This window comes from Artemia sp. Qi Xiang Cuo, chromosome 1 (genome assembly GCF_049724085.1).
Source record: "Artemia sp. Qi Xiang Cuo chromosome 1, ASM4972408v1, whole genome shotgun sequence".
In the NCBI taxonomy this organism is placed as follows: Eukaryota; Metazoa; Arthropoda; class Branchiopoda; order Anostraca; family Artemiidae; genus Artemia; species Artemia sp. Qi Xiang Cuo.
This window is the reverse complement of record NC_142794.1, coordinates 14338824-14361367: the sequence shown is the minus strand read 5'-3', so window position 1 is coordinate 14361367 and position 22544 is coordinate 14338824. Positions and strand designations below refer to the sequence as shown.

General features: G+C 34.9%; 1 protein-coding gene across 6 annotated transcripts in view; it reads left to right on the top strand.

The window, feature by feature from the left end:
- LOC148956034 (rho family-interacting cell polarization regulator 2-like) overlaps positions 1 to 22544 on the top strand; it is a 162543-nt gene that overhangs the window by 105194 nt on the left and 34805 nt on the right. For all 6 annotated transcript variants that reach the window (XM_089090365.1, XM_089090434.1, XM_089090580.1 and 3 more), the window contains 3 exons: positions 2805 to 2892; positions 12725 to 13258; positions 19491 to 19829. In XM_089090365.1, coding sequence (XP_088946491.1) covers positions 2805 to 2892; positions 12725 to 13258; positions 19491 to 19829 — 961 coding nt within the window. The remainder of the gene's footprint in view (positions 1 to 2804; positions 2893 to 12724; positions 13259 to 19490; positions 19830 to 22544) is intronic.

Genomic DNA, 22544 nt, shown 5'->3' with positions numbered 1-22544 from the left:
TAATTGCAATTCTCTCCACCTCGGTCATTTTTCTAAAATATTTTGAAATATACCAGAATACGGTCAGTGGCGTTAATTCATAAAAATGTAGGAGGGAGTAAAATTTATATTTCAAAATCTAGAGGGGGACAGGGTAATTCTGTTTTTTTTTTACATTTCAATCAATATACCAAAAATGTGTTTTTCAATGGAAATACCCCCCAAAAGTATGTTTAAAAATCGAGGGGAGGGGCCCCCCTTTTCAAATGACTCCCCTGACTACAGTTCGTTCTTGAAACGCATTATTACAAATAACTGCAGCCCACCGTGAATAAAGGGGGGTAGCATAGTGCATAATGCAACTTGGCAGTTTTCAAGGCCAAGTGAAATTTGTTGGCAGATTTTTCAGCTTTTGGAACTCTGTTGAATTCTGCTACTGGCAGCTTTGGAACTTTTTCCATACCTGACTGCGGCCAATAAGATTGCAGCTATGTCTTTTACATAAGACATTTCTAAATATGTCTTATGCCTCTCAATGTAAATATGTCTTATGCTTCACTTTTCAATGAATATACCAAAAAGTGCGTTTTTCAATGTAAATACTCCCAAATAGTATGTTTCAAAATTGGGAGGGGAGGGGGGGGTGGATCCCCCTTTTTCAATTGACTCCTCTGACTACAGTCCCTTCTTGAGAAGCGAAATTACAAATAACTGCAGCCAATAAGGTTGCAGTTATGTCTTTTACTCCGTCTTGACTTTTCTCATTGACTAATCAGAGTCGAAATTTGCCCGCATGTTTAAGTAGGCCTATGGTCTAGATCGGGCATTGACCTCATGAAATAATCTATAGAAATACTAAAAATGCCGAGAAAAATACAAAAAATATTTTGAGAAATACAAAAAATGCCGGGAAAAATACAAAATATATTTTGAGAAATACAAAAATGCCGGGAAAAATACAAAATATATTTTGAGAAATACAAAAAATGCCTGGTATCCATTCATTTCTATCTGTCAATTAATTAATGTAATTAATATCAATTGAATTGAAGCATTTTAAATATATTATAGAAATCGTTGGACAAAGACCCCCAACTGAAAATATATATTTGTACTACTAGTGTTAACAACTCACCGCAGCACCAAGCCGCCTGAGTCCAACACAGCTACACACGCTCCTCCTCCATCCCAATCTATTCAAAGCCTCCCTTTTACATCTTCCTAGGAAGTTCCCATTTCCTTAAATCTCTCTTTAGGACGTCCTCCCACCCCAGACGAGGACGACCTGCTTTTGATTTAGCCCTAGAGCCCAATGTTAAGTAGAACCCAACCATTTTCATAAATTAAAGAGACTAAAATATTTCTACTTAAGTCCATTTTCAAAACGAGTCTTCAGAAAAAAATTTATGATTCAAGGATTAAATCTTTTCCTCTAAGATCTCTAAATGTTGTTGTTGCTAATCAAAATATTTCGCGTCAGGAAATGTGCGATCAAAGTGTATTTCCTCTCCGTAAAACTAGTTTATTGGTAAAAACAAGTTTATTTTTTTTTTTTGTAACATGCCAAAATACTGTCAATTCAAATATGTTAAGATCATAAAAAATTCAAAGGAAAGTTTAAAATAGAACTAAATTAATTGATTTGGGATATATATATATATATATATATATATATATATATATATATATATATATATATATATATATATATATATATATATCACACACACACACTACTACTACACACACACACACACACACACACACACACACACACTATATATATATATATATATATATATATATATATATATATATATATATATATATATATATATATATATATATATATATATATATATATATATATAGTATATATAGATATATATATAGATCGAATTAGTGCACCCTTGCACTAATTCGATCTGCGCATCTGCAATTTTAATGCACGCTTGCTCTAATTCGATCTGCGCATCTGCAAATTTAATGAACGCTTGCTCTAATTCGATCTGCGCATCTGCAATTTTAATGAACGCTTGCTCTAATTCGATCTGCGCATCTGCAATTTTAATGCACGCTTGCACTAATTCGATCTGCGCATCTGCAATTTTAATGAACGCTTGCTCTAATTCGATCTGCGCATCTGCAATTTTAATGAAAGCTTGCACTAATTCGATCTGCGCATCTGCAATTTTAATGAACGCTTGCACTAATTCGATCTGCGCATCTGCAATTTTAATGCACGCTTGCTCTAATTCGATCTGCGCATCTGCAAATTTAGTGAACGGCTGCACTAATTCGATCTGCGCATCTGCAATTTTAATGTACGCTTGCTCTAATTCGATCTGCGCATCTGCAATTTTAATGCACGCTTGCTCTAATTCGATCTGCGCATCTGCAATTTTAATGCACGCTTGCTCTAATTCGATCTGCGCATCTGCAAATTTAATGCACGCTTGCTCTAATTCGATCTGAGCATCTACAAAATAAGTGAACGAATTTGAAGCCCAGTGATTTTCTGAGAGAAGGATGGTCTTTCAAATATGAAAACATGCATGTAGGATGTTTTTCAAATGAAAACATGCTTGTAGCGTGTTTGTGAACTCAGTAAATTCAATATTCATTCGTAGAAACGATCGAGAACTAAACTGAGGTGCAAAAACTTCTGAAGATGACAAATAACGCGATCAAAAAGTTCTATAAATTGAACTTTAAACTTTTTTTTGTACACCGCACCTGCACTACGTTTAGTCTCCACTCTGACCGTTTCTCGGTTCCTCCTCATTTTAAAACTTGATCGATAAATTTGATTTTTTTTTTCTCAGTCCTCTTGATGGATGTGATGAAGGAGTTGCGGCAAAACATCAAGTCAACTCACCAAACCTTAGCCGGAAAGTCAGCATTCTTAGCAAGGTTAGTTAATGTTTGAAATTTTTGTGGAACCTCTAAAAGTTAGTAGTTAACAAGTTGTATTAAACGAAGCGATTGAGATAGGGGATTTCGATTTAATTATGGTATAGAGGAGGATTTAAAGTTTGAATAATTCGAATTCTAACTTATACAATTAATATTGCGCTGTTGTTATAATTCGTGTTAGTATTGGAGATACTTCATATTGTACGAGCTTCAGTCAAGAACGTATCCGGGATCTTTTTTTAGGGGAGGGGGTCGGGGGGCTACAAAAAACTCTAAAGCCCGTATCAAATTTTTTTCATGTTCATTCTTGTTGCGTTTTTAAGGGTCGGGCAAATATTCCGGGGGGGGGGGGTCAAACCCCTAACAAACCCACCCCCTGGATACGGTCTTGGCTTCAATCAAAGTAAATCAGTGAGAATTTGAAATATTATGCTACTTAAAGAATTGCCTATGGAGAATTTATCATAGGCAGCGCGCTAGCGCTGCCTAAGTAAAGAACGATGTGGACACAATGTGTTGTTTTTTTTTTTTGGGGGGGGGGGGTTCTCCAGACCCGGGCACTTCGTATCGAAGGAGTCGTCGTAGAAACTTCGAAAAGGGCTCATTCGATTGGAAATTGGAGTGGCTAGTGCCCTTTTTAATAGTCGAAAGTGATTGGAGGGCAACTAGCCTCCCCCCCACGCCCATCAGTCCCTAAAACACCTCCAATAAAAATTTTTAGAAAGCGATTTTGTTCAGCGTAGTTGATTTCCAGATAGAAAATATATTTTTGAGGAAGACACTCTCCCACAACCCTCAGAGCAAGGATTATAAGTTATGCCCTGGGGGTATATAAGGTTTTTATTGAAATCTTTGTCGTGGAAACTTGAAAAGGGTCTCATTCGATTTGAAAATCAAGGGGATTGTACCCTTTTTAACAGTTAAAAATGAGTGGAGAGCAACTACCCCTCCTCTCACGCCCTCGTGTCCCCCATACACATACAATCACCAGTTTTAGATGTCCATTTTTTTCAATGTAATTGTAAGTTGTGGAAATTAGGTCTTTAAGGATGACAACCCCTCCCCCCACAGCCCTTAGGGCAAGGGTTGTAAGCGTTGTCGTAGAAACTTCAAAAGGGCTCATTCAATTGGAAATTGAAAGGGCTAGTGCCTTTTTAATAGTTGAAAGTGATTGGATAGCGACTAATGCCCCTCTCACGCCCGCCATTTTCCCAAACACATCGAATTAAAATTTTGAGATATCCATTCTGTTTTACGTAGTTGAAAGTTCTTGAAATTTGTCTTTTAGGATGATAACCCCCTCAGAGCCCTCAGTGCAAGGGTTGTAAGTTATGCCCTGGGGGCATATAAAGTTTTTTATTGAAAGCGTTGTCTTAGAAAATTCAAAAGGGCTCATTCGATTGGAAATTGAAAGTGATAGTACCATTTTTAATATTAGAAATTGATTGGAGGGCAACTAGCCCCCCCCCCACGCCCATCATTCCCCCAAACACATCCAATCAAAATTTTGAGAAGGACACTCCCCCAAAACCTTCAGGGCATTGGTTTTAAGTTGTGTTGGGGGCATATAAGGTTTTTATAGAAGGGGTTGTCGTAAAAACTTCAAAACAGGCTCATTCGATTGGAAATTCAAAGGGCTAGTAGCCTTTTTAATAGTCGAGAGTGATTGGAGGGCAACTAGCCTCCCCCCCGCCCCCACGCCCATCATTCCCCCAAACACATCCAATCAAAATTTTGATATAGCCATTTTGTTCAGTGTAGTTAATTTCCTCATAGAAAATATATTTTTGAGGAGGACACTCCACCACATCCCTCAGGCCAAGGGTTTTAAGTTATGCTTTGGGGGCATATAAGGTTTTTATAGAAGGAGTTGTCGTAGGAACTTCAAAACAGGCTCATTCGATCGGAAATTCAAAGGGCTAGTACCCTTTTTAATAGTCGAAAGTGATTGGTGGGCAACTAACCCCCCCCCACTTCCATCAGTCCCCCAAACATTGAGAATGACCTTAGGGTAAGGGTTGTAATTTATGCCCTGGGGGCATATAAGGTGCTTATAAAAAGCATTGTCGTTTCCAAAAGGGCTCATTCGATTAGAAATCGAAAGGACAAATGCCCTTTTTAATAGTCGAAAGTGATTGGAAGGCTTGACATTTTTATAGTAAAGATCGAAACGGGTATAATATATTATTTTTTGTTGTTGTTGTTGTTTAGACCAGGGTATTTCGTATCGAAGGAAATGTCATGGGAACTTTGAAAAGGACTCATTCAATTGAAAATAAAAAGAGCTGATACCCATTCTAATAGTCAAAAGTGAATGGAGGGAAACTAGTCCCCCTTCCACTCCCACCCTCCCATTTGTCCATTATGTTTAAAAACTAAATGTTGCTTTAAGATTAATCAAAACGCACTGTACTACTACTAATAACAACTCATCGCAGCACCAAGCCGCCTGAGGCCAACACAGCTACGCACGCTCCTCCTCCACCCTAATCTATTCAAAGCCTCCCTTTTTACACCCGCCCACGAAGTTCCCATTTCCTTTAAATCTTTCTTTTATGACGTCCTCCCACCCCAGACGGGGACGACCTGCTTTCCGTTTCGCCATAGATGGTTGGCCGAAAAGAACAATCTTCGGTAATCTGTCATCCTTCATCCACACAACATGCCCTAACCACCTCAACCTTTCTTTCGTTATAGAACTAGAGAGCGGTATTGAACCACATTTTTCGTATAGCCTTTTGTTTGAAATACGGTCAGTCTGCCGGGTACCCAGAACAATCCTTAAGCAATTTCTCTGGAAAACATCTAGCAAATCTTCATCCGCTTTTCGGGGCGTCCATGCTTCAGAGCCATATTTGACCACTGTCATCACTGTAGCTTCTAAGATTCTAATCTTGGTTTGCAGACTTATCTTCCTATTTTTTCCAGACTTTTTTTAACTGTGAAAGAACAACCTGAGTCTTGGCTATTCTACTTTTATTTAACATCTTCACTGCTCCCACTATCTTTACTATTAATACTACCAAGGTAAGTGAAGCTGTCCATCTGATCAATCTTTTCGTTACCCAACGTCACCTTTTTATCGTCGCCTATTCCTATCCTTAGTGACTTAGTCTTCCTAACAGGGTGCTAATTTTAAAACCAATACTAGCACCCTGAACTCGCAAAACCTCTAAAACTTCATTCATTTTGCTCACACTATCATCTAGGATGCTTAAATCATCAGCAAACTCTAATTCCATAATACTTTTTCCTCCTCATGCTTTATTTATATCTCCCATTACTCTTCACGTATTCTTTGGGACAAAATCAGTCCATTCGCTCCGGCCAAATGACGATAGAATACAACCTTGCTTGGCTTCTAATTTAATGACAAACCAATAGATAACCTTTCTTCCTATCTTAACTACAGCAGAGTTATTCACGTATATAGCACTAATCACTGTAATGCATTTATCTGGTATACCATACAAGGATAAAACCTTTACTAAAGCTCTTCTATCAACAGAGTCGAAGGCTTGCTCATAATCTATAAAACTGAGGACCAAAGGTGTTTGAAAACTTAGGCACTTCTCAATTATTAACCTAAGAGTGAAAATTAGGTCAACACATCCTCTACCCTTCCTGAAACCGCACTGTTCTTCTCATAAAACTTTGTCTACAGAATCTCTACGTCTAAAAAGTATCATATTACTAAGCAATTTTCTACCTACAGAAACCAGACTAATGCCTCGATAATTACCACACTCACTTTTATCACCTTTCTTATGAAGTGCCTTAATTAAGGTTTTCCCAAAATCGTTAGGTCTCTCCCCTTTTTCAAAACTCATATTCATAATCTTCACTAACTTAGTCCTAACCTCAGAGCCACCATGTTTAAGAAACTCATTTACCACCCTATCAGCACCTGGAGCCTTATTATTCTTTAATCTTTTTAGCACTGTTGCAAATTCCTCCTCACAAAACAAATCTTCCTTCACATCCAAGGTATATGAAACTTTTTCATTTTCCTCTATACTTTTTCCTGCAACTCTATCTCGGTTAAGCAAGTTCTCAAAATGTTCGGCCCATCTCGCTTTAGTTTTTTCCTTATCGCTAATTGCCACCCCATTCCTATCTTTAACTGGGACAAGTCCGGATTGACTACTACCTCTCAATTTGTTAACGTGCCAGTACAATATTTTACTATTATACCGTCTAGCTGCATCTTCTAAATCCTCGGCAATTTTATCCATGGCCTCCACTTCACACCTCCTTAGTTCATATTTCAATGCTTTCTCCACTTTCTTTACATTTCTTTTGTTTTCATGCGATCTATCACTCAGATAATTCTTGTAGCCTACAATTCCTTTCTCCTTTCTATTATACATAAAGCATTTTCACTAATATTCTTAGCTGCAGTTCTAGCTTCCTTCCCTAAGCCACCTTCAGCAACTTCACAAATTATTTTTCCACCATTATTCCAACCATCCTCCATATTAGAAAATTTTAAACTATCAAGTTTAGTATTCAACTGTTCCTGGAAAGTTTCTCTCAAATTCTCCTCCTGGAGTCTACTAACATCATAACTTCCCGGGAGGTAATTACCCTTCCGATATTTCAGCTTTAAATTAACCCTTGACACTACTAGATGGTGTTAATATTAATTCCCAATAAGGCATCTCAGCAGTATCCCAAGAATCACCGAGTTTATTGTGTAAAAGCCTTCGTGGCTACTTCTGCATTCAAGATTTAATCAAATCAGAGTAGTGTAAATGTATCCAAATTATCAAGAAAGTCAACGGACTTTGTTGCAAATCGAATCAATTTTTTTGGTTCAGGTCAACTAGAGGAGATATGAAACTAAATTAAACAGTACTATTTGTGGCCTGATGTTTAAAAGGGTGTATGTTGTTAAAAATTGCTGAAAATTTTTCTCCAGCATACAAATAGCAGGCCAAACTATAAATTCTTAAAAAAAACGAACAGATTTAAAGACTATGTCAATATAAAACGAACAGAAATTAATTAAAAAAAACTTTTTCTCCAAAATAAGTTTTTCAAAGAAAAGTAAAGAACTCCATTAAACAAAAAAAGAGCAAAAATAAAATGGAATAATCTGCCAAGCGTGAAACTACCACAAATCAGCATCGATAAATAAATGAAACCCAAAACGAACAGAAATTACAATAAATAACCGAGTCAAACTCAAAACGAGCTGAAATTAACATAAGTTGGGCGCAAAACCCCTAGGCTTTCCCAAGGCCAGAACAAAATTTTCACTTTAATGAAAAAATACAAATGAATGTGTATGTTAAGTTTAATATACATATACTGATATTTATCAATCAAAATGTTAATATTATTTGATTTATTAAAGTTATAAAAGTAAAAACATTTATATTTTTTCAGTAAAAAGTGCAAATTTTGTTCTGGCCTTAGATAGTACTAGAGAATCAGATGATCCAAAAGTGAGTGAGGAGATAAAAAAAAATCAAAAACATTAAAGGGTACTTGTGTCTTGAAAGCTACCACACTAAGTTCTGCCGAGAAGTGAAGTTTGGTTAACGCTAATGAAATAAAGGGTAGATTAGCCTAACCGACTTGTTTCATACAGGACCTAGTTGTACACTTCCAAAAGAGTCTTTATCAAAAGAGTATAAAGTTCTGTTGTGTCCATTGACGCACTGTTTTATTTTGGGCAACAACCCCTTATCCTGGAAAAGTCTAATTGCCTCTTCTTAAGTCCTTGGAAATTCCCAAATTGTCATTTTAACATCCATGGTCAGACACTATTTCTTCTCCACACATATCGCAAACTGAAGGAATTTCATCCCATGGTCTGAAAATCCGGTATTTTGTTTTATCAATAAAAAAAAAACTTTCCGAAAAAGAAGTTTTTTCAAAGAAAAGTAAAGGTCATTTTCAGCTTAAGATCAGCAAATACAAATACCTGTTAAAATTAAAACTCAAAACGACCAGAAATTACTATTAAAGAATAAATGAAACCCAAAACGAACAGAAATTAAATAAACAATCATAGCAAGAAAACATACAACAAGTAATAACATAAATGAATAAATAAATCTTAAAGCGAGTAATGCTTAAATTTAATATTGTAATCAAGCTTAAAACGAAAAAAAATAGTTTGCTATTGAAGTATAAATGAAACTTAAAACGAACAGAAATTAAATAAACAATCAGTACAAACAAACATACATTACATACCAATATAAATGATAAATAAATCCTAAAACGTGTGAAACTTAAATTGAAACTTAAAAGACACTATTTTTTATTAGTATAAAAATGCCTAGAGGACGACCCGAAAAAAAGATACCAAGTTAATGGCCTTTTATACTTCCTTCAAATTAATACACGTACAATTTAGAAACAACATTTCATCATCACGAGGGGGGAGGCATCGGGATTTTAGAAATGCCTAGGTGGGGCTTGGCCCAAAATCGGTTGGGAACCACTGGTCTAACCAAAAAGAGTTGTTCCTGGGGCTATAGTGAATCTCATCATAAAAATATTTGGAGGATAGTATATAATTATCTAATGACCGATTGAAGAGAATCTATGTAGTGGCTATTCCCCAAATATTCCAAAGTTTATTTTACCATAGTCTGAATACTGAGGAAATAATTTGGGTGGCATCAATTCATGTAAATATACGGGGGTAGGGGCGAAATATATTTATAAAAATCTGGGGAGAGGCAATTTTTTGGGTTTTCTATGAGGATACCGAAAAAAACATTTTCCAATAAAGATTCCGAAAGTAGGTATTTTTCGAAATATAGAGGAAAAGGGATATTAAAAACATAGGGGAGGGGTGTAAATACCCTACATCCCTCCCAATTGTTCCCCCTGGATAGTGTCCAAATGATTGTTTTATTTATCTACAAAAAAAACACACACACTTAGAATGCTTAAAGGTTTAAATCAAGATTTCGGATGGCTATTTTGCGAATTATTTTTGCGTAGTCACTTTACTTAAGAATAAGACACGATAAAACTGTTAGCTTGGTTTTGATCATATTAATAATTTTTCGTAATTGTTCTGTAAATCGACATGTTTCTCTTTTTCCATTTTAATTCAATCGAGCAATGAACAAAAGATGCTTATGAACTGGATAGAGGTAGGGAGTTATTTTTTTCGGTGGAGGGGGGGGGGTAGATATTCTAATTGGTTTTTTATTAGCCAACATATTCTTTTCTTGTGACTATTCTATTAATCCGCTTTAATTTAAAACTACAAAACAGGGAGCATTATGCTTTTGGCTTTTGGTTCAGAACAAATTTTTATTTCTGAAGAAAAAAACCCTGCTTTTTCAGGTATGTGGCTGCAAAACCTGCTGCTACATATTGCAAACCTGCTCTAACACCTGTTAACCTGTTGCAACATAAGCCAAAACCTGCTGCAAAACATACAAATTTTACATACTCCTTTTATTTTACTAAAACCTGCTCCAAAACCTGCAGCGAAACGGCAGCCTCGAAATAAAAACCTGCTTTTCCTTCCCCATCTTCTTTATTGTCTCGTAATTGATGATTTAAAGAAGTCTTCGTCCAGTTATCATTTAAAAATGTTTATGAAATATTACCTTGATTTCAGACATGGATTATTGTCTTTCTGTTTATAAATTTTCGTGAATTGTTCTCCTAAACATTGCTGCCAAAAACTCTATTGCCTTCCTTTGTGAAAATGCTTGATTATTTAGGGAAAGGCGAACTTGATTATTTTATTAAAGAGTCGGAGTTTACTTGTCTTTTTCAGTTTGACGGGTTAAGCTCTTCAAGACGATATAAATGTTTTATTTTGTTTTTCTCCAGAGAAGAAACTGTTTTCTTGATGAAGGAAAGAAGAAAGCTTATAAAGGGGTTGCAAGTACTCGTATGTGATCTTTTCAAAATTGTTTTTCCAGTTTTGGTTGCTAATGGCCTTGGTTTGTTCTTAAAAAATCGAATATGGTGGTTTTGAACATAGGATATTGAAATTTTCTGCTCTAGAGTTACTAAGCATGCTGAATTTGATGCTCTTATTTCATGAACATTTCATCACATCTTGAGAGGGTTGCCCCTCCTTCATTCGAAATTAAGTATCATTTGTTTAGTTACCAGTTTATGTTGGTAACTTCAAACTTAAAGAACACTGACAAACTACTTTGCATACTTGTATTAGAGTAAAAGTTAAATAAACGGAAATTGTTTGATAGAAGAACGATTAAAATCGTTCTTTAAAAATAGAACATCAGGGGTGGATCCAGGATTTTTTTAGGGGGGGGGGTCAAAATAGGTTTATCCGATAAACTTTAGCTCGGAGCAAGTTTAATTAACTATAACTTGCGTTAATTAAGTAAATTACACTACTTTAGACGACGTTAGGGGGCGCACCCCCTCCTCGCCCTCCCCCTGGATCCGCCACTGATTAACGTTAGTAGAGTTAAAAAAAAGAAATGAAAGCGCTTTGTCAGTTTGATTTGCATATACTGAGATTCATTCTTTAAATTCTTAATAATTTTTGATTCATTAAATTTAAAATAGTTAAAACATTCAAAAAGTATCTTTCAAATTACGTCTTGGTCTTGAAAAAGCATGGGGATTGTCAGCCCTACTCATGTTAATTTCTGCCTATTTTGAGTTTGATTCGGACTACAATTTTTATCTGCTATGTCAATAAGTACATAGCCTAACTATTGACCTACTTAGGGACTTTGCCTGGCCTAGGATTGCTTTCATGGTAAATGCACCAAAATACTTTATGATCATCATAATCAACCTAACTTCAAAAGAAAACAGTTTATATGTTATAAAATATGCAAGTGGCTCTCATAATTTAAAACACACACACACAACAGTAACTTTTTGAAAAAAAAACATCTCGTTACCGATACTGGAGAACAGGGACGTCGTTTGGGGGTGGCAAGGGGGGCAGTGGCCCCCCCCCCGCAATAATGTGGAGAAAAAATATTATACATGCCAAGCCCTTTGACTATCTAGATATGGACCCCTCTTGCCCTTCCAATAAAAATGCTGGAGATTCGCCCCTGCTGGAGAATATGAGTAACTTTTAAGAGTGGAAACAGGCACTGGTGTCGAAAAAATAACCAGTGCCATCCAGCGCTTGGCGTTTCGTTGTGGTTTTATAGTGTAATTTCAGATATACCTGATGAGACGTACATAGTCCCCATTTATAATGAACTATATCGATCCATTATGTATTTCTTATATATAGATATATATATATATTTATATATATATATATCTACATATATATATATATATATATATATATATATATATATATATATATATATATATATATATATATATATATATATATATATATATATATATATATATATATATATATATATATATATATATATATATATATATATATATATATATATATATATATATATATAAATATACATATGTATAGATATATATATATATATATACTTAAGATACTATGATTTTCTTTTTAGCTCGACTGATTCAAAGACTTTTTAAAAAATCGTACTGTTAGTTTTGCTAATAAAAAAAAAAAAAAAAAAAAAAAAAAAAAAAAAAAAAAAAACCTAATAATTTCAAAAATTGAATACTTGATAGGGAAATGGTTAAGATCAGGCAAGTAAGCTAGAGAAATCATTTTGATCCCCCTTCATTTAAAATCACAGGTTTTTTTTCAACTTTTTCCTATTACATTTCTGATTGACAACTCCCCAAATTCAGATCGAAATAATTACAAATATATATCTCTCATAAACTAGATCGTTCCTTAGACAATGACTCACGTTTCCCTTACCATCACGGATCCATTCTATTCTTCTTATAATTACAGGGATACCAACCGTCAACGTCTGTTTCCCGCACACCAAGCATGGTACAGCGCTCCATTTCCTCTACTTCCAAAGTTTCAAGCAGCTCATCATTGAAAGAAGAAGACGAAGATAATCAAGAAAGTAGTTTAATTAAGAGAAATGTAGACGTGGATCTTGATATTATCAACAAGGTTACGTCTAGAATAAATCACTCTTCTGACCTTAACTCTAGTGGAAATTTCACACTGATAAAAAAAGCAGAGAAAGAGGATAAATGGTGGTCCCCTACTCACACATTGGATAGTGGATATAGTGGTAGTTTGAGCGGAAAGAAAGGGAAGCAACTGTTTACAAGTGTTTTCTTAGTCCCAGAAGAAGGTCAACCAGATTCTTTAGTTTCAGACGCAGCAGAATCATTAGGGAGTGACCTTACTGAATCTACGTTGGGTGATTTGATTAGACATGTTCTTTCTTGTGTGGATGATATACGAGGGCGTTATCCAGAATTAGAACTTTTTGAAAAGAATATTGCAGTTCTCTCTCACCTGGTTAAGGTTTGTATTTCAATTTACTATTTTGATCTCTTAATCTTGTATCTTATTTAGTTGCTATTTTACTATTTTCTATATACCATTTGCTAGTTTTACATAATTATTATCTACCATCTATCATTCAAATCAATTACTATTCAATTACCATTTAGATCAACTACTGTTGCTATTCTATGTGATATCTTAACCAAAGGCTTTTAAATAGTTTAGACACCAGTCAATCATATATTGGTATAATGATGGTAGAATACACGTTATGCCATATTTTCTTGTCCTGCCATGTCATTTAGCTATTTTTCTTGTCATTGTTACGTCAATACACGTCATGCCACCTCTTCTTGGTGCGCCATGTCATTGACATTTTCCATATCATTGTCATGTCAATACACGTCATGCCATCTTTTATTGCGACGCCATGTCATTTTGTCATTGTTATTGCCATGTCAATACATCGTATACCATCTTTTCATCGTCAAGTGTTTTTTCTTTGTGGGCAGAATACACATTTTGCCATCTATTGAAAGCTTTGACAAATATTTAAAAATAAAGAACACACTCACTATAAGTAAATATGGTTGGATGATGTTGCAGTTTTTGCTTTAGTATTCCTTTACATTCAATAAATCCTATTGGCTCAGAAAAAAAAAATTTAAAAATCCACTAAATCTAATACAAACGTTATTTCTTGGACTTCATTAAATACTACCTTTATGGACAGTTCATCGCAGTATCAAACTGCTTGAGAGCAACACAGCTTTGCACGCTTCATCTCCTTTCCAGGCGCTTCAGAGCTCTACTGTTTACTCTCTCCCAAGAGCAGAGATCGGTTACAGTCACTAAAATCACTTTGGTAACGAAGTACCCATCTCTTAAAAAAGTCTCATATTTCGTTTAAACCTTGTCTTGTGATCTCTTCCTATCCCATTGTTGAGCCTACCTCTTAAAAAGGTTTATTTTTCTTAAAAAAAGGTTCATATTTCGTTTGAATCATGTCTTGCGATCTCTTCATATCCCAGTGTTGAGCCTACCTTTTAAAAAAGTACCTTACCTCTTTCTACCTCTTGCGATGTACCTACCTCTTAAAAAAGGCTCATATTTCGTTTAACCTTGTCTTGTGATCTCTTCCTATCCCATTGTTGAGCCTACCTCTCAAAAAGGTTCATTTTTCTTATAAAAGGCTTATATTTCGTTTAAACCCTGTCTTGTGATCTCTTCATATCCCATTGTTGAGCATATCTCTTAAAAAAGTACCTTACCTCTTTCTACCTCTTACGATTTACCTACCTCTTAAAAAAGGCTCATATTTCGTTTAAACCTTGTCTTGTGATCTCTTCCTATCCCATTGTTAAACCTACCTCTTAAAAAGATTCATTTCTCTTAAAAAAGGCTCATATTTGTTTAAACCCTGTCTTGTGATCTCTTCATATTCCATTGTTGAGCATACCTCTTAAAAAAGTACCTTACCTCTTTCTACCTCTTACGATGTACCTACCTCTTAAAAAAGGTTCGTATTTCGCATATACCTTGTCTTGAGATTTCTTCCTATCCGATTTTTGAGCCTACCCCTTAAAAAGTACCTCACCTCTTACCTCTTTCTTCCTCTTACGAAGTACCTACCCCATAAAAAGGCTCATATTTCGTTTAAACGTTGTCTAGTGATCTCTTCCTATCCCATTTTTGAGCCCAGCTGGATCGTCAAAAAGCACAATTTTTGCATCCCTATACTCCCTTTTTTGGCATCATCCACCTATCCCAAAATAGGACCTAACCCTCTTATTGCTGTAAACTGTTGGATTGGTGCACATTTTACCGAGTTATTACCTGGTATATAATTATTCAAACGAGTACCCAAGCCTGTGCTCGAACAAATCCTCTTTCAACGTATAGCACATCCCCCCAATCGTTCGAAGCCTCCACGTTTCACGGCCAACTTTATAGCTGTCATTGTCCTGACTTGTAGCGTTCTTATCTTGTTTCTTGGACTTGTATTCATATTCTTTAAATTTCATTCAACTGCGGAAAAACACCCCGCGCCTTGAGTATTCCTCTTTCACACCTTCACTGCGTTGATCGTCTTCACTAAACATGTTACCTGGGTTTGAGCAGCTGCTGAAACGGTCAGTTATCTGGGTACCTACCATCGTCAATTCTCATGCCAGGAAGCCAACAGCTGCAAAGACTCAATCATTCTGCTAACGTTTTACTATTTACCTAGGACACTTAAAATCATCTGCATTGTCTAGATTCAGGAAAATTTTAATCTACCTATTCAACACCTTGGTCATGTGATCCGTATGTCAGAAACTCGACTACCGAAGGTCGTCCTTCAGTGGCAGCTACATGGTACCAGAAGAAGAGGACGTCCCAAAAATACCCTACGACGCAGCTACCGGGCTTACCTCGCAAACCTCAATGCCTCAATCCAACCTGAGCGGGAAGATGTCTGGGCGACCGCAGCAATGAGAGATGACTGGCGACTCTTCTTGGATGCCCTGAGTGCCTCTGGAGGCACAGGAGGATCTAAGGTCTAAGGATTCAACACCATACTCTGCGATAGCGAGTATTGCTAAGGGAAAGATCCACCGGTAATTCATAAAAATGTGGATAAAACAAAATAACATGCTGAATTATTGTTCACCAAATCAACTAGCAATCTCTCTTCCTAACTTAACCATGACGATGTTGTTCTCAGACTTAGCACTAATCATCAAAGAATATTGGCAATTTGTAAGAGTGGGCACTATCGCTATTGTCGACAGAATATCACCAACGCCATCTAGCATTGGCGATTACAGCTTTTAAAATCTGTTTAACCCTAAAACTGAGATCCGACACTTATTATTACAGTAATATTCCCAGTTACACTAATTTTGCTTTATTATTAGAGTTCAGAAATGCCATGAAATGTCAAACTCTAGATAGCGGTAGTGTTATTATCGACGCTAGTGTCTGTTTCTACTTTTATAAGTTACCCATGCTCTTTGCTAATCACTTTAACGTTTATATCTGGCATGCAATACGAAGATGGACCTTCTCTAAAGCTGAATCGAATGCCTACTCTCCTATGTCTGTCTGCGTGTGTGTCCTGTGTGCATTACTGTGTTGTTCATCCAATCAACAGGGAATTTTAAGAATTGTTGGGTATACTCTTGGCAAGGTATTAGGTATAATTTTATTTTGCCCTCCCATTCCCTCATTCTTGGCCCTCTTAACACTTTTTGTGCTGACTAGAATTAGAGACCTTTCAACACAATGTGACTAATGTGAGCAGTTGGTCCCGTCCACGTTATTCACATGTCTGGTACTTTCCGGGGAAAGGGTTTTTTTTTGGGGGGGGGGGGGGAGAATTGGGCGCGGGGGGAATCTTTTGTGGTGAATTTTTCAAATACTTTTACATTTAGAAATACGATCACTGTTAATACATGGGGGAAACTTTTTCGCGGGGGAGAATATTCCGTGGAAAGGAGATTTTCCACAGGGGAAAATCTTTTTCGGGGGAATCTTCCGGAGGAGGGGATTCTCCTTGAATTTATTTTATTTTGAGATCGTAGCAACGCGCAACGGGTAAGCTAGTAATCTATAAAACTCAGAACTAAAGGGGTCTGATAGTTTAGACGCATCTCAAATAGACGTACCAGACAATTTAGATGCATTTGTTAAAACGATCGAGGGGCCCAAAGTTAGGGCCTCCTTTTGAAGCTTTTTTTCCTTCCATAAACTTTTTCCCAACTTTTGAACTCTTTCCTTCCATAATCATTCGGGGGATAATCCTACATAATTGTATTCCAAAAGTTACAAACCCTATTATTATAGAATGGCTGTCCTTAAAAAAAACATGCGAACCATGTAAAGAATTTCTACCATGTTTAATTTTTTAGATTTTTAGTTAGTCTTTGATTATAGGCTAATAATACAATATACAAATCCGATATGAAACCGTACGAAGTTTTTATCCCTTTCCTAAAAGTAATACTGGTCTTTGTCTGCAATATCTTTTTGTATGATAAGTATCACCATGGTAAGTAATTCCTTCGAATAGCCAATCATGTACAGTTTTTTATCAAAAAGTCTAATTAAATAAAATGAAATTAAGAAATATAACAGTAATAGGTTAAAACTTTAATAGTCCAAGTCATCTTTGGTTATCCGTGTAATTTGAATGACGTTTTTAGTCTAATAATAGAAGTCGATTGATGACTAATTTGACTGATCGGTGACTAACCCATGTAAATCCGTTGATGACTAATCTGTGAATCAGGGATTGTGAAGTCGGTTTATTTTGATTGAATTTAGAGTTTTGAATTTGAATATTAAGATAATGGAGCTAATGATTAAATATTGGTAAAATCTCTGTTTCTTTGTTTATCCGTTAATTGTGTTACCCAATGATCCATATTTCTTTGCTGAATGTAGTATCTTTGGATTCTGATTTCTGATTTGAAGTTTACCCAGATTGTAGTTCATTTGTTTTTAAACGGGTTTGTTCTGATTCCCCGGTGCTTGAATTCAGGGCGTATCCAGAAATTATTTCTTCTGTATGAGTGTGGGGTGGGGGGTGTAATACCTAACCATCTTTTTATTAAGAGAATGGGGGCTTCGAATTGCTTTCATGTTTTTTTCACTTGAATTTGTATGAATCTGCTACTTAAGGAAAAATAAACGAAGTGATAAAAGTATAAACAGATTCGCAAATAAGCATTTTAAACTTGCACATTTTCAATCTCACATTTTTTTTTGTCAGGTATCAAAATAAAAAAAAAAATATCAATATATATACATGTATAGATTTTGTATAGCATTTAAGACATCTTTTGCACCAGAGACCTGGGGAGAGGGTCGCTTCTTATCCCCCTATCCATTTGATATTCCCCTGCCCATAGTAGCAAACGTCATACAAGATTACCACCCAATAGCTGACTATCAATGAAATTCTAGTTTTTTTTATTTCTTGACAGGTCATCTACTTTACTCCAAGACGAAAAATTGGATTTCTCTCTCTCTCTCTCTCTCTCTCTCTCTCTCTCTCTCTCTCTCTCTCTCTCTCTCTCTCTCTCTCTCTCTCTCTCTCTCTCTCTCTCTCTCTCTCTCTCTCTCTCTCTCTCTGTTTTTGTGTTAATCTTTCGTATGGCGTCCTTATATGACAAACGTTTACCCTTGGGTTTACCCTCTGTTTTTGTGTTTAATCTTTTGTATGGCCTCCTTATTTGAGAAATGTTTACCCTTGGGTATTAGTGGATAAGAATTGAACTTGGTCAATCGGCCATAAAACAAAATGTACAGGTAATAATTTATCATTAACGAACAATTTTTTATTGTTATATTTCAAGGTGGTTTTAACAGGAAACGGTTAATTAATATCAGTGTATTTCAGTGGTTAGCTCTTAACTAAAATATACTTGATAATTTTTCCTGACATTTTTTTTTTTTTTTTTTGCAAATACAACCGTTAACAAAAAATAGAAAAGAAAAAATAGTAACTTAATATTCTTTAATCAGGGTTTTGCTTGCATAAAATACTTTATATTACTGAATTTCAATTGCTGCTAAAATTGTATCTAGAAATGCGAAAAGATTTAGATTTTATGTGAAAGATGGTACCCAAAGATGGTAGCACATCTTTGGGTATAACATTCATTTGTGGTATTCATTTGGGTATAACATTCATTCATATAACAAATGTGGAAATTGTATTTATTCGCGAGATAACTGAAGAAAGCTGTAAAGCTTTTCATGAGAAAGCTGAAGGAAAACTTTAAGTATTGTAGAACGGAGCAAGAGTAAATCCTCCCCCGCATAAAAAAGCGTAGCTTCTGTTTTTTTTAAGTTTATAATAAATTTTTGGCACTCTTTTGTTTTTATGAAAATTACATAATTAATTTTTAGCATGATACAAGCAGACCCAACGCTCAAATTCCACAGCTGTTTATCCAGTTCTTTTTACTCTCCCCCATAAACGAAATATATTTAGCTTCTGATTTTTTAAAACTAATAATATATTTATCGTGCCATTTTTACTTTTCTGAACTCTAAATATTTGCTTAATTTTTAGCATGAGACTAAGCAGACCTGATTCTTGGACGTCAATTTCCAGCTCGACTATTCAGTCAGTTCTCTGGCTTGTAGCAAATCCCCCCCCCCCATTCCCATAAAAATATGTTTATCTTTTGCTTTCTTAAAATGATAATACATTTTTGCATTGATTTTTTTTATATTTATTTATTTATTTAATTTTTAGCATGATACAAGTAGGCCTGACTCTCGGACGTCAAATGCCAGTTCAGCTGTTGTATCAGCTCTGGAAGCATTCGACTTCCTCAATCTCGAGGACGAAGATGAGAATAAAGGAGATAGAGGCTCTCTCTCTCCAATTGAGAGGCAGTTAAAAAATCGAAGCAATCATCTTTCTCGATCTAACTCTGGGACCAATAGTGATCCCGGTTCGAGGTCAAGCTCTGCAACAAGGGATATGAGTTTGTCCCCTAGTTTGTCATCAACGTCCCACTGCTCCACGGGTAATGAACAGCTTGATTTGGCTTTGAAAGTTCACTTGGAATATTCGAAAGAACTTCTTGAGGTAAATATGCATTTTAATGAATGTACTTGTATTAATGAGGGCTGAAGGATCAGTCCCCTGTAATTATCATTTCCAAGTGACCTAGCTTCGCTCGGTGAAAAGAAAGAAAAACATCCTTAATTTCTTTAATTCATTCGGATGACTATTTTGCTTTTTTTGTACCGATAAATGATTCTATACTATCGACAATCAAATTAAATTACAATGTGCTATTTAAAATATTTAGCACAGACACCCATCTTCAGCAAAATTTGTTACTCGTATTACAGTTATTGGTGACGTCATTTTTTATTGTTATTGGTGACGTAATTTTTTTTTTTTTTTTTCATGCATAAAATGATAGTATGCCATTCTTCAGAAAAATTATAGTGCCGCTTTCGAACAAATTGTCAAATAAATATGCATATGTACAATCATTGTTCGTTTAATAGGATAAGATTGAGATGCCTGAAAAATTAATAAATATATTATATCCGTAATAAAGGTAAATATATTAAATAAATATAATAAATATAGAATAAATAAATATATTACTATACCGTAAATTGAATTTTCTCTTAGTGTTCGACTTTTCGCCTAGAGTTGTAGGCGGGTTGCATTTGTAGATATTGAAATGCGATAATGCACCATACACTAAATGATTTTTGTTTTATTCTTGCAACTTTAGACTAAATTCTTTACTGGATTGAAAGAAAAGAAACAAATGTAGTACCGTACTTAACGTTTCATAAACAAAAACTAATGTAATTTTAATTAATCTTATTCTGTTTTAGATTAATTTAATATAGTAAATTTTAATAATTTTGATTTTATTTAATTTCAATAAATTTAATTTAAACAAAATTAATTTAATTACTTTAATAGCTATTTCATGATAGTTTTCAAAAAGTGTCCAAAGACTTAGGGCTTGGACTTAGATAGGACTTAGGGCTAATGAGCCTAAATGAAAAAACATTATCGTTGTTAAATTTGCTAGGCCCTTACCGTCGCCTCATCCGCCTATATAGTTAGTATGTTATTGTTAAACTTGTGCCTTATTCTTTTTTTCTGTTACTCCACTCACTTCTTCCTATATAGTGGTTTAAAATGTTTAAAAGTTAAAAAAAAAAAAAAAATGTTTCTGTAGGGAGGAGGGGTATGGATGATTCATGAAGCCCAAAAGATAGGTGGCGCAACTTATACAAGTCGCCAACTCTAAAAAACGCATTTTATTTTAGTAAAAACCCTTGGGAAACGGTTTTTTTCTAAATTTCAATCAGGCAAGGAATTTAAATCTACATGATTAGAGACATTTTCATGGTCGACAAAGAGGGAATTTTTATTCAAAATGGTTAAGGTACATTATCAATGTACCTTAATGTATATGTACATAAGGTACATTATCACATCTCCTATGAACCGTATTTGTCCAATCAACACACCAGGTCCCTCCATTTCACCTTGTGGTGAGTATTTTAGTGCACTGGGAATTCTTCTGCACAAATAGGAGAGGGTCCTCATATAATATATTATTCATAAATATATAATATTAAATATTAGTTTAAATATAATATTAGTTTATAAATGAATCTATAAAACATAGTGTAAATAAACCAACTGTCGATATTTTCATATGTTTTCAGGATTATGTAGAACAATTGATTAACTGAAAACACAAAAACCACACATGAAAACAAAGAATGCATGGTTTTTTACCGTAAAAAAAATCCTAAAGCGCTTATATAACCGAGCTTGAAACCCGAAATTTTTGTCCAACTCGTGAAAAAATAACAAAAATGTATATAATTAAAAAATAAAAAAATTTTAAAGAAAATTATGAAGTTTTTTTTTTTATCCAGTAAAATTTTAAATGACTTGAGTATATAATCAAGTATTGGGTTGGGGCCTTGGATACAGCTATATTGGAAAAGAAAAAATTATTTAGGTAGAAATTTTCTGAATGTAATTAGAAAAGAAAAAAATATCCTCATTTTTGTCAACGAAACAGTATGGAAAAATGACCATCCTGATTTGAATGCAAAGCCTCCCTCATTCTATCTATCAAAAGATTTTGGCGAGATCACTTACTACAATTGGGGTCAGAAATCAAATTAAAAGAAAAATTACGAAACAGTTGAAAACTTCCCTATTTGAGTAATTGACTTGAATAGTTTTATTGTATATAGAAGATGGGTTATAAACTTGGAAATTACTGTTTGTAATACAGACCTTGTTCAGAAAACTTAGCCTCAAGCTCTGAGTAAAGAACGCAAAGCTTGTTTTTATTTTGAAAGTAGGTCAATAAACTCCTTTCTTTCTTAGCCCAGGGAAACAAAATTATCAGATAGCAAATGTTCTTAGCTAACAATTCTCAGAAGCGTTTTAATTGGGTGGGAAATACAAAAAAAGAGAAAATAAGCTAAAAAAAAACCCAGAATAGCCTAATAATTTAGCCTGTATTTGAAAGACGCAAACCAAAGGACTGGACGCTTAGTTATCTCTCTACGAAATTCCAGTAGACCTCTAACGCTGGAAATAAAAAGAGGAGCTCACTGCTATGTATGGTAAAATGATTTTTTTTTTATTTTGTAGGGGAGGGGGGCTTGCTCTGATCAACAGGTTTGTAATGCCGATGCAATGGCGATGGATATTCCAGTGTTGCACGTTTTATTCTGATTTGACGTCATGTCAGGTTTGAGGGGATTCAGGATCTTAAAATAATAATAATAATAATAA